Source organism: Pseudochaenichthys georgianus, unplaced genomic scaffold, assembly GCF_902827115.2.
Source record: "Pseudochaenichthys georgianus unplaced genomic scaffold, fPseGeo1.2 scaffold_410_arrow_ctg1, whole genome shotgun sequence".
Taxonomy (NCBI): Eukaryota; Metazoa; Chordata; class Actinopteri; order Perciformes; family Channichthyidae; genus Pseudochaenichthys; species Pseudochaenichthys georgianus.
The window spans coordinates 181,154-194,840 of record NW_027262975.1 but is presented as its reverse complement, the minus strand read 5'-3'; the positions used below and the strand labels follow the sequence as shown (position 1 = coordinate 194,840).

The 13,687-nt window shown below is 41.5% G+C and overlaps 1 protein-coding gene across 1 annotated transcript in view; it reads right to left on the bottom strand.

Annotated features, from left to right (window-relative positions):
• kdm6a (lysine (K)-specific demethylase 6A) overlaps positions 1 to 12,627 on the bottom strand; it is a 94,110-nt gene extending 81,483 nt beyond the window's left edge. Inside the window, exons 1-5 of the mRNA XM_034078307.2 lie at positions 12,165 to 12,627; positions 11,954 to 12,017; positions 7,846 to 7,954; positions 5,935 to 5,984; positions 1,640 to 1,698 (exon numbers count right to left, since the gene is read on the bottom strand). Of these exons, the coding sequence (XP_033934198.1) occupies positions 1,640 to 1,698; positions 5,935 to 5,984; positions 7,846 to 7,954; positions 11,954 to 12,017; positions 12,165 to 12,298 (416 nt within the window). The 5' untranslated portion in view covers positions 12,299 to 12,627. The remainder of the gene's footprint in view (positions 1 to 1,639; positions 1,699 to 5,934; positions 5,985 to 7,845; positions 7,955 to 11,953; positions 12,018 to 12,164) is intronic.
• Between the last annotated feature and the right edge of the window lie 1,060 nt (positions 12,628 to 13,687).

Genomic DNA, 13,687 nt, shown 5'->3' with positions numbered 1-13,687 from the left:
ACGGGCACTAATGTAGCACGGGCACTAATGTAGCACGGGCACTTATGTAGCACGGGCACTTATGTAGCAAGGGCACTAATGTAGCACGGGCACTAATGTAGCACGGGCACTTATGTAGCAAGGGCACTAATGTAGCACGGGCACTAATGTAGCACGGGCACTAATGTAGCACGGGCACTAATGTAGCACGGGCACTAATGTAGCACGGGCACTAATGTAGCACGGGCACTTATGTAGCAAGGGCACTTATGTAGCAAGGGCACTAATGTAGCACGGGCACTAATGTAGCACGGGCACTTATGTAGCACGGGCACTAATGTAGCAAGGGCACTAATGTAGCAAGGGCACTAATGTAGCACGGGCACTAATGTAGCACGGGCACTAATGTAGCACGGGCACTAATGTAGCAAGGACACTAATGTAGCAAGGGCACTAATGTAGCACGGGCACTAATGTAGCACGGGCACTAATGTAGCACGGGCACTTATGTAGCAAGGGCACTAATGTAGCACGGGCACTAATGTAGCAAGGACACTAATGTAGCACGGGCACTAATGTAGCAAGGGCACTAATGTAGCAAGGGCACTAATGTAGCAAGGGCACTAATGTAGCACGGGCACTAATGTAGCAAGGGCACTAATGTAGCAAGGGCACTAATGTAGCAAGGGCACTAATGTAGCAAGGGCACTAATGTAGCACGGGCACTAATGTAGCACGGGCACTAATGTAGCACGGGCACTAATGTAGCACGGGCACTAATGTAGCACGGGCACTTATTTTGTGAGCGCGCTCCAGCCAGTTACTGTGGGGTGAGGTGAGGCACAGATGAGCTCTGCCTCACCTCAGAATGCGTCACCCCACAGAAACGGGCTGGAAAGCGGGCCCTCAGCGCATGCCTGCACCGTCTCACTGTATGTCACCAATGTAATGTTTGAACTTATTTCACGTATGATATTCAGGCTCGCTGAATATCATACGTGAAATAAGGCAATGAAAAAAGCCCCAGGAGAGGCAGCCATAACCTCTGCCGCACTGAAGGGGGCGCAGTGAGCCCACAGGTTCTTGTTGCTACTGTTATTCTACGCAGAGACAACAAGCTAGACTTTTGAAACTAGAGGAAGATAAGGAGGATTGTTGTCCAGAAGGAGAGCATGGACTTCATCTTCAAGTCAAGGTAAGACCCCAATTGTAATGAACATGGGATCTTACTAAGAGAGAACAATCCAATATTTAGATTGTGGGTATCCTTTTGTTGAACGGTCTGTTTAAAGTGAATAGAAGCATCAGACTAAAAAAGCTTTTGAAAATAACAGAATATTTCGATTCAGGTGAAAATATAATATTTGTAAATCTCACCAGCCACGAACCTCACCGCACGTCACTGGATTTACAGTGTTTGTGCTCAACTAAGCTAAAGTATTGATCTAATGCACGTACCAAAACCCACAGATGAAATGATGACACCAATGTTCTCACCCAACTCGAGGTTAGAAATCAAACATTTGCACAAAACAAAATGTCATAAAGAGAGACACAAGCTTTGATTAACCACCCAGTTTTTAAAACACCAAGAAAAAACATAAAATTGGCAGATGCGATGCATGCAATGAAAAAAAGTCTGTCTTTTAAAAGCACTTACCACTGAAATGCGTTGAAATGGAAGTAAACCATGCCAAGGCCATATAAAAAGGCAGCATTCTGAAAAAAAAGAGTGATAGAAAATGGTTACAAAAAGCAATATTAGACTTCAACACCTGTAAAATCAAAAGTTAACTAAAAAAGCGGCGAGGAGTTGACAGTATGACAAACATATCACAAGATATTGATTTTAACATGATATAATAAATAACAATCAAGGCTATAAAGGAACTACAGCACGGTCACATGACTTCACGTCACCACCGCTAAGCTAAAGGAGGCTAATGTCGGGCTATAAAGGAACTACAGCACGGTCACATGACTTCACGTCACCACCGCTAAGCTAAAGGAGGCTAATGTTGGGCTATAAAGGAACTACAGCACGGTCACATGACTTCACGTCACCAACGCTAAGCTAAAGGAGGCTAATGTTGGGCTATAAAGGAACTACAGCACGGTCACATGACTTCACGTCACCAACGCTAAGCTAAAGGAGGCTAATGTTGGGCTATAAAGGAACTACAGCACGGTCACATGACTTCATGTCACCACCGCTAAGCTAAAGGTGGCTAATGTCGGGCTATAAAGGAACTACAGCACGGTCACATGACTTCACGTCAACACCGCTAAGCTAAAGGCGGCTAATGTTGGGCTATAAAGGAACTACAGCACGGTCACATGACTTCACGTCACCACCGCTAAGCTAAAGGCGGCTAATGTTGGGCTATAAAGGAACTGCAGCACGGTCACATGACTTCACGTCACCACCGCTAAGCTAAAGGAGGCTAATGTTGGGCGTGATTACTTTTAGTCGTCTCATTTAGACTCTTGTTAGCTACCACTGTTTTTAAATTCACCAGTGGGGTATTTACTGACATATTTTATGTCGTAGAATAAAATCTCGTCCGCTTGTGTTAACCACAGACCTTATTTCAGGCTAACAACAACACATTCAAAGACTTTGAGAAGATCTTGAAGTGGTAAAACGACTAATTTCTGCAGCTCTCTGTGCTTTTCCATGATAAACATAATTATGTTGACCCATCTTTCCCTTGAGGAGCCCATTTAGAGCCTTATTTGGTCAACCCCATCAACTCAGGCTACTCTACGTCACTACTGCCCCAGAAACAGCATCATTACCCAGCGAGGGTTGGCCCGCACCCTCGCTGCTCTGTAGAAACCTGTAACACTGAAGAGCTGTCAGGTCCGATCCCATCCAGCTCTCAGCACCTCCGTCTAATGGCCACTCCAAACAGGGAAACATCAAACTAAAGCCAGCCTATTCATCCACACTGAGATCATGCAGAGGACAAGCTGGACGCCATCACATCACAGCTGATCGGACCATTTAACTCCAGGCCGTGAGCAGACACTGTGGGCCATTTAAACGGAGGACAATATGTGTGCATATGATACTAAAACATTGAAATAGGCACAATATAAGATGCAGCTAAGCTAAATGCTGTCTAGCTGAGTTAACTGAAGGCCAACCAAAACCATAACTTAATATGTATTGTTTAACCTTTATTAGAATTTGTATTACTATTATCTTTTTATTTCTGTTGTGCGTATATGTTCACTTTGAATCGATGCAACAATATAAAACAGTTGTCTCGTATCATTATTCCACCGAGGTCTTCAAAACCGGCCTTAAGACCCTCTTCTTTCGGCAGGCCTTCAAATAAACTTTGAGCACGGTACACCTGGAGTACTGCCATTTTTATCGCTATCTCCGACTTTTATTTTTGTACTCTATTTTATATTTTATTTTTTGATTTCTTATTATTATTACTTTTATTATCTCAAAGCGTATCAGTATCCCTTGTTGTGAAGCACTTCGAGATTTGTCTTGGCAGATGAGAAGCGCTATATAAATTAAATATTATTATTATTGTGTCTCGTAACCTGTTAAATTTAGCCGCATGCACCTTTTAAAGTTCTTAACAAATAATCTGAGGGGAATTTCTTGCTGTTTATTTCTACCTTGTGATGTGTCGCCATGTTGTAAAGCCCTTTGAGCTGCACTTTGAGCTGCACGTGCTGTATGAAAAGTGCTATATAAATATTATTAATTTATCAATTAATAACATTTTGGAAGATATGACAAACCAAAAATCTGTTGGTCACAATTCAATAAAAAACTCAAACTGGGCATTACAGTGAGGCACAACGCTGTGGCTAACTTCGACAGAAAGCACCAACATGAGTCTGACTGACATTAATGTTGCCTTTCATTAAGTTCTGCATTACCCCATAAAGCAGGGGTGTCAAACTCAAGGCCCGGGGGCCAAATCCGGCCCGCGACTTAATTTAATGCGGCCCCACAAGAGGTCTTAAAGAATATAATACGTTTATTATACGGTTACATGCCGATTTACAGAAGCACGTTGCCCATAAACTACATATCCCACAATGCATCTCAGATATGAATTTAGTTCAGAATTTGACTTTTTTGCTTAAAAATTTCATTTTTCTTTACATTTCCAGAATTAGATTTTTTTTTTTTTTTTAAAAGACATTTTGTGACATCAGCACTGAAGAGACTTCCAATTATTTGCCCTAGACTTCTGTTTTCAGGTGTAGTTAATTATGAAGTTATTACCCTATCCCATAATAACTTCTGCAGAGGCAATAATGTAATAGTATACATTATTTTATATTAAATATTTATATATGTATTTTTATATAGTCTTAAAGTTACAACCGGCCCTTTGAGTGCAACCATAATGCTGATGTGGCCCGCGATGAAATTGAGTTTGACACGGCTGCCATAAAGGAAAGATGATGTAACAATGTTCACACGATGCTTTTCTTACTCATTACTGCTTTAAAAAAAGCTCCAACTGCACTGGCCACCAGATGATTGTATGTTATTGCTCAGACAAAGCGGTAAATCCATTATAGCATGGATACGGCTGCAGCGGCTAACTTTACTGCCCCATTCACGGCATCGTAAAGACACAGGTCTTGAACCTGCGATCAGGTGACAGAAGTGTGGCCGATAACCCTACAGGAGTTCATCTGAAACAGTAGCTTTAAATCAACGCTCAGACAGTAAAACCATGTCAAAGCTAAAGCAACAGTCCGTCTCAAAGGATCAGACAGAATGGGTGCCTGGTCTTTTTGCACTGGACAAGTTTCTGCAGGAGTGCCATGAAAGCCTCACGAAAAAAAAAAAACTGGGAGCGAAAGACGTCACTGGTGTTTTCTCCAGCCTCTTGGATGACTTGAGGGTTCTGCGGTGACGATAGGGATGCATACCGGTATCTGGTATTACCGAAATACCGGTTACTGGTGGCTACGGTATACCGTACCGAAATCAGATCCGATTTCGATACTTTAAAAAAAAAAATTCAATTTTTTAAATTTACTTTTAAAAGCGAGTCCGTGACGTGATGGCCGTGTTATAAATGAGATTGCATCGTTTTTCTTCATATGTTATGTATTTTTATTGATAATAATCGATTATTATTCGCCAGGGCTGCAGAATAATCGATTTTGATCATGGTCAGTTTCTGGCAACCCTAGATGATACATTTTCAAAGTATCACGATATGTATCGGTATCACGATATGTATCGGTATCACGATATGTATCGGTATCACGATATGTATCGGTATCATTCAGCGGTATCGGTATCATATGCATCCCTAATCGACGACAACAACGATTTCAAGCTAACCTTCAACTTCTCCCAAAACACATCGGAGCCAAATACAGCCTCAACTACTTTCTATCCTGGGAAGCTGTTGACTAACATCCTTAATAGATTCAAGAGACCGACATCTCGTCCAGTCTTTCCATCCCGAGCAACACATTTTAATAGAGTCCACTTTGTCAGCATTCAATGTACAGTTCAACCATTCTGTATAGAGTGTCTGGAGATGTTTACAATGGGTGCATTAAAAAGGGACCTGCGGCAGAATAAAGAATAAAGACCTTTAGCTAAACTGTCCGACTTGTTCACTTAACATCTAATCTTGTGTTTCCCTTGATTGGACTAAACCATAAAGTGAAGATGGCTGCAGGTCAACCGACCATCACCGGGATGAATAGCAAGTGTCGGTGTCTGTGATTTCAATAAAACGATGTCCGACTGTGAAGACAACTTGTTTTTAAACCAAAATGTTGACTCGATGACTTCCAGCCAATGGCTCAAGCTTTTTAAGTGAAAACTGCCGTGGTTTGTGAAGTAAACAACGGGGTACACAAAGGACAGCTTTGATGATTGAAAATAATAGTGGCTTCCCAACAAACAGTGCCAGTAATATTCAATGTAGAATAGTGAAAGCTCACCTTCCAGTAGTCCGTCTGTAAACTGAAGTACCTCTGGTATGCAGATAATGCTGGGAAAATGGTGAGATACAGAAAGAGGAGAGAAACACGAGACAATGAAAAGTTAGTTACAACATTAAATGATTAAGATATTCATCTCAGGGCATAATGTCTAACCAGAATGAATGCTTTGACGGCAGGTTTTTAGCAGTTAATCAAAATAAGGACTGTAAAAACACACACTATCTTACACCTCGTGAAAAACTATCAAGCCACTATTTACTCTATTCTTCATTTGGATCCCTGTTAGTTTCCATAAAGTGCTCCCTGATCTCGCTGGGGTTACAAGGACACTTTAAAAGCACACAGGTCTCAACACTACATTCCATCACATGTGACATGTTAGACGCTTTTCTCCAAAGCGACTCACACACTCGATACTGAGGGCAATCCCCACAGCAGCACTTTGGGGTGAATGCTGACTGCAGTGGGGTTTGAACCCTGACCAGAACACCAACGCACAACCCACTGCACCACACGCCTCCACTAACTTTTAAAAGGGTGGCAACCAGGCATCAGTTCTGGTTGCCACCCTGAACATACGGTTAGGTATTAAGATATGATTAAACGTTGGCTTAATGATAACAGGACTAGCAGCTGAACCAAACCCTGACTGTCAATTCCAGTGCAGCGTTGTCTGGTTCCTGTTCCGACTGCTATAACCTGAATATCACCAATGCAACAAATACTTGATAGAGATGTCCCGATCCGATCACGTGATCGGGGATCGGAGCCGATCACGTGACTTTCAAAAGATCGAAATCGGGAGAAATAAATCGGGGATCGGGAATTTTATTTTATTTTTTTTAATTTTTTTTAATATAAAATATTTGTATTATTTTATTGAACGTTACAAAACAAAAATGACCATGTTCACGTCTTAAAGTCATCCTGAGGCCTTAGCTTTGGTTTAAAATGACTCAACATCATGTATGTGTTGCTTCTTTTGGGCTTGTTTTCAGACCTGCTTATTCCTCTGAAAGCTGGCAACAGAGTGGGCGCAGTGTCTAATAGCAGCAGCAAGCTAACGAGAGGCTACGTCCAGCTGGTGACTCGGGAGTCGGGACAGAGAACATGTCAGGAGTTTGGAAGTATTATAAAATTGAAAGCGAAGGCAGTGTAACAGCCAGATGCAATGTTTGCAAGGCGGAGGTTCCGCGTGGTGGAAAGAACAGAGCTACGTTCAACACGACCAATGTAATACGCCACCTGAGAAACAAACACCAACAACAACACGGCGAGTACACAGCGGCCACTCGGGTAACGGCACTGAGACAACCGACACTTTCAGAGGCTTTCAAAAGGAAAGAGAAACTGCCCCAGAACAGAGACAAGGCCAACACAATAACAGCCAAGATAGCTGAACTCATCGCGTTGGATGACCAGCCGTTATCTGTTACCTTTTTTTCTCTTAATGCATCGCATAAAGATCGGATCGGGAAAAATCGGTATCGGCAGATTGTCAAAATCAAATGATCGGAATCGGATCGGGAGCAAAAAAAGGTGATCGGGACATCCCTACTACTTGATGTACGTATTTCGGGCTATAGTTTGTGTCTTGAACATTTTGAACATGTTAAAAGTTGTTGCCACATAACGGGCACTAAATGGGATGCGTTCAAGATTCAAGGCTTTTATTGTCATAACAGCTACAGTGTAGTTATGACAATTAAAGTCTTCGGTCACAGGCTCCTCCAACAGTGCAACACAATCAAACAGATACAATGGGTGCTAATTTCTAAGATCAAAGGCAAAACAAGCCAAATAAAGACATCGTGAAATTATAAATTGATCCCGAGATGGAGATTTAGGAAGAAGGTGTGGGGTGCAAAGAAACAAGAGGCAGGAGGATGTACACGTGGAGACCCTCACCTTTCTGATAGTCCTCCAGCAGCAGGTTGAAGTGGCCCAGCTGACAGAAAACGTCCGGGTCCACTTTGCCCTCTGCTTTCAGGATGAGGGCATCGTAGCAGCTGACGGCCTGAAGAGAGAGCAATAAGAGCGAGGCGTTAAGGGGTGCAACAGTACAAAGAAAAACACTTAAATGATTAAAAGATCCTCTGCAAACATCACATTATAAAGGCTTGATATGGCAACCACACTTAGATCATCGCTTGATGCTCAGAGCTGAGGAAGCGATGACACACAGTGGCCTTTCCACGCCTTCCAAGATTGTTTTGCATAGTCCCAGATACGTGATCAAGTCAGTCAGTATTTTATCAACGGCTAAACAAATTACTCAGATAATGCAGACACTGAAGAGGAATAATAACTGTGTGTGTGTGTGTGTGTGTGTGTGTGTGTGTGTGTACAAAATTATGTTTGATGGAACATGTCATAGGGAAAATTGTCAAATCAGTAAAAAGGGATACTGATATGTTCACAGAGCAGCACCTCCAGCTTATCACCTCGACTTTGCAATCACTAAAATAAAGAACCAACCAAATAAAAACATTCAAGCTTCATGGGAAGGCTGCAGCGTGAAACATCCAAACAAGTACCGTTTCCTCGTGCATGCATGTCACACACCAAATAAACAGCATGCATTATTACACTAACTTTGGTAGGGCTGGCTTTGTGCCCGGCTGTTCTTCTACGAATGCATTTGTGCCACAGGGGTTAGCTCAGGCCGAGCGGCGCAGACTGCAGAGTGTGATGCAGCAGAAACACACCGACCTCCAAAAAGGAAGACGACATAAGGGTTGCAGTGGAATTAAGATTTCCAGCCAGTGTGTCTCCCTTTCCCATCCAAACTTCAGTCGAGATGTGTCAAGGTTAACAAAACACGGTATTTCTTCATCCTGTATCGTTCCTAACTTTAGTGGATCATTACACACCACGAAGGGAATTCATCAGGAGATAAATTAGACGAAAGTGTTGTTTTTTATAGCTACGAAAATTACCAAATTAGGCCTGAATACTATGTTAGGGTGGTTTATAGCCAAGCTTAAGCAGTTGTTGATCGCTAGCAGCCGACACCAGCCGGTTTAGAGGACAGGGTTCAACACTTTTCTTTCTTTCACCAATGACTTCTCCATGACCTTTACCTAATTTTCCATGACCAAAAACATGACTCTTTCTCAGCGTACCACTGGAAATGGTTTATTTTAACATGGAACAGGAAAATAAGGTCTGCATCTGAAACATGTTGTGCCTCTAAAACAAATCCAATAGGCTTACTAGCTTCACGCTAAAGCAACTAAAATCTCTCACCGGCAAAACACCTCGTCAGCTAAATGCCATTTTACGTTTCATTAAAATATAAATTATATTTGATGCAACTTTAGTTACATTTCCGTGAAAAATATTGTTTTCCAAAAGTTCTCCAGGGCCTGGAATTCGCATTTTGAATTTCCATGACTTTTCCAGGTTTTTAATGACTGTAAGAGCCCTGAGAGGAGCAAGGACCCAGACCAGGGGCAAATGACAGCATAAACAATCAATACAGTTTAATTTCCTAAAATTGTTCATCATCGTGACCATAAGAGGTAATTTAACATATGATAACAAAGGTGCACCAAAAGCACAAGACCGATGAATCAACTGGTGTGCGGAATAAGCGGCAGACAGACTGACAAACATAGGACTAAAACACATCACTTTCCTAGGTTTACATACGGCGTATCATTTCCTTTATTTATTGTTGTCCATTAACTCTGTATCAGATGAAATAATAACTAATGCTGAACTAATATTCTCCCTTCCTCATATTACAATGGGAGAGTATAAAGAGAGGGCGTAAAGGCAACTTGGTATTAATATGAATGCATTCCAACAGTGATCAGTATTTAATGTGAAGCCGCCCTATACATGCTCTGTTACTGAATTTCCCCTAAGGAATTAATCAAGTATGCCTTCTTCTTATTACCAGGAAAGACTATAACACAATTAGAATTAATAATTGTACTGTTGTATGATGTAAATAATAATAATAATAATAATAATAATAATAATAATAGGCCTGTATTGGCTGTTAAGGCATCGAGCAAAGTATGAAGGATAGACATAAAAATGGCACTGAGTGCATGGCTCTAATTAACACAGCATCATACATACACTTTTAGAAGAAAAATCTATGAGATATTATACATGTGTATGTTATGATGTGGATAGTAGGACTGCATGTGCTTCAAGGTACAAAGGACTGCCACAAAAATGGCATTTACTGAGTGCATGTCTGAGCCTACTGAAAGTACACCCTAACAAAACAACCAGCTAACCCTTCAGGAAGAAACCCAGGAGCCACATGTTGCAGACACACACCAAACACAGGCATGCTAACATGGGCTGACATACACACGGCTGCTCTGTGGGAACCGGACACTTTGCATATAGTTAAATCCCGTTTAATAAATCGATCGCCATTGTTACGATCCCTGAACGCATTCTACGTCATATGGTTCTATGCGAATGAAGATTAGCTTAGCCACCGCTGCTAACTAGCTAGCAAACATTAGCTAGGTATTTTTTCTTCACGTCACCGCTATCTGGGGGCAAGTCAAGCAGTACTTATTTTTAAACCCTGTAAAAAGGACTCGTTACCCGCTTGTAAGTGTCAACTAAGTGGTGACATAGTCGCTATATTTGCGACAGGAGTAATGAGACACCGCTGGGAAGTTAGCTGCTACATGCTAACCCAGTGTATCGAGGAGGAAACGGATTGTTTAAGTGGGATACCAGCATTTCTGCCAATTGTAATGTCTTTCCTCCACTAATTAAAGAAGTGTGCATTCACCCTTTACCTAGGGCTCATTATTATACGGTTGCAAATCACGTATAACTGTCAGGTAGCAAGGTGTTACATGTGTAAACCTCCCCTACTAATGAATCCAATTTGTTTAGCCCACACATGTTTTCTACACACATTCAAACATTTAAGATTCAAAAGGCTAAATTATCATATGCACAGCTATAGTGTATACAGCAATGAAAAACGTAAGTCCCAAGCCCTTGCAACATGATTTATATGACATAAAACAAATAAAACAACATTGCAATACATTTAATAGATTAAAGAGCAAGTGATGTGCAACCCTGCTTTTCATTGTGTGAATAATAGCAACATATGATTTAACAAACACGTTTAGAACAGTCCGTTAAATGCCATCACGTAGCATGGGCACCTATTCTCTCTCAACCACTGATTTTAAGCAGGGTGGAGATCATATCATGCTAAAATTGTAATATTTAGGCCCCTTTATTATTGCCATCATTGCATAAATACATAGTGGATGTTTTATTGTGTGCCATGCAATGTTAGGAGAAAGATCCAACAAACAGATATGTTGTATGTTATGATGTGGATAGTAGGCTTGCATGTGCTGAAAGTACACACTCACAAAATAATGTTACAGACCAATCCTTCACCAAGAAACCAATGACACCACTGATTTAAAATTCCCTGCGGTTGTTTAATTATGTACCTAGCAGCAGTGTAAATCATGCTTATTTCCAAAACTGAAAGCTGCTATACTGCTTCAAAGTTGGGGACATTTATGCTGCATCTGTGCTACTTATTTCTGGTGTGATATGCATTAATCTTAAATTTGTTTCATGTCTTATACATATTTATGTAGTACTATACAATTGTTATATATATTTTACCCAATGTCTGTGTTATTGTAGTAAACATTGCTGGTGCTTAGTGAAATTGTATTCAAACGGATTCAGTATTTCCTTTATATTCTGTTGTATTGACATACTATAGTGAATATTTAAACATTTGCTGTCAATGTTCATTTTTATTATATTTGTACCCTAATCTCTCCTTGGAAATATTGTAACTCTGGTGTAATGCTTGACAACACTGCTGCTGTGACAACATCACCAATTTGGTATGAATAAAGTATATCTATGTTGCGTTGTTGCAGGAACCTGGGACTTAAGCTTTCCATTGGAATAACTACACTGTAGCTACTGTGCGTATGACAATAAAAAACCTCTGAATCTTATGCATCTTTGTTCCTATTCCATTGCATACCTTTAACAGCAAGGCCTTCGTTCTGGCGCCATCTTCTTGAAGCCTATGAAATCCAAACAGTGAACTGCAAGTAGAGGACAGACAACACACAGGCGGTTCCGTATTACTACTTCCAGGGTGCATTTTACTTGTTGTTGCAAACGGTGTGCAGAAAAATACACAATGCACACATAAAACTGGTTGTAGAGTTCACATTTTTGCAACATCTAACCTGTCAGTGCCGTGCAAGCTCTGTTTCTCCTGCGCTGTGAGCTTCGGAAAGTCCTCTTCGATATCTGTTCCCGACGCCATTTTCTCCTCGTCATTACCAGCAAGGCTCCGAGCAGCAGCAGTACACGATTTCATGGGGAAGAAATGGGAATAGCGACCACACCGAGAAACTCCAAGAGAATGCGCTAAGAACGAGAGGTTTTGCACGGATATCCAGGACTCAAATCGGGGCGTTAGCGACTAAATTCTTGCCAAATTCTTGTCCAAATCCTCAAGGAAATGATCCCTTCAAGTTACCTTCCACACTCCTCATTGTACTTCAAAACACGGCGTGTATTCCAGTGCCTTTGTATGCATGAAGTTGGTGTATTGTTGGGTTTTTAGGAGGGAGTGTTTACTTGGTATTATCGTAAACTTCCCCCAAACCATCGGCTCAAAGTTGTTGTAATTGTGTCACATAGGCAAACGCACGCCGCCACCGTACGACACGCCCTCTGCGCGTCTGAGCCAATCAGCAGCCGGCGTGTGCAGTCATGTGACCATCTTCCCCAGTTTGTGTGTTGCGAGCACGCCTACGAACACGCGCACGCACACATTGAAATGGGCTTCTCTAAGACCCGCCTTCCAACCGGTGATTGGTTCCTCACGCTGTATTATGATTACGTAACAGTGTTTTAAGGCTACCCATTGGTTAAAATATATGTCATGTTTGACTTTGCTGTCAACTATGTTTGTGGCAACGAGATAGATAGATAGATGTGGTTGCATGTACGTGCAACAAAACATGACAGGGTCGAGATACATGTTAGTCATGGCTGACGATAGAAAATCTGTGTTCTAATTCAGTTTTTTTTAAATGTAAAAAAGTAAAATAACATAAAGAATCAGTTAGGGAAGAGTAGGCAGTTTCAAACTTTCCATGTACGTTAACATTTTCCATGTACGTTAAAAATGGTTGCCACCCAAAGTACACTTTATTTTCTCCATGTGTAGAAACTTCATAAGTTCTGTCACCCACTGGACATGAGTGGGAGACGCGGCCTCCTGCTTCCACCTCAGGGAAGCAAAAGCAACAGCGTTTGAATAATGTCTGGAAAGCACAATGGCGTCTGGGACGACTCCAAAAATTGCAGTAAGAGGAGAAGGGGTACATTTTTCGGGCGGCTGTGGCTCAGTGGATAGAGTGTTGGACTTTGAATCAGGGGGTAGCAAGTTCTAGTCCCTCTGCAGTCAGCATGTCGTTGTGTCCCTGAGACACTTCACCCCAAATTGCTCCTGTGGGGATTGCCCACCGTACTGAATAAGTCGCTTTGGATAGAAGCGTCTAACAAATTAAATGTACTGAATAAGTGTAATATTACTTTAAAAATCTTAGAAAACGTATCAAATATAGATGTCCAATAATTATGAAGATTTGGACATGTCCAGAAAGTCCCTGTGCAACTGACTTACATCTGTTGCATAAGGGATCTACCCCTGGATAGAATAGAACAGGGATGAACCCCTCTTTAATGGCCACACATG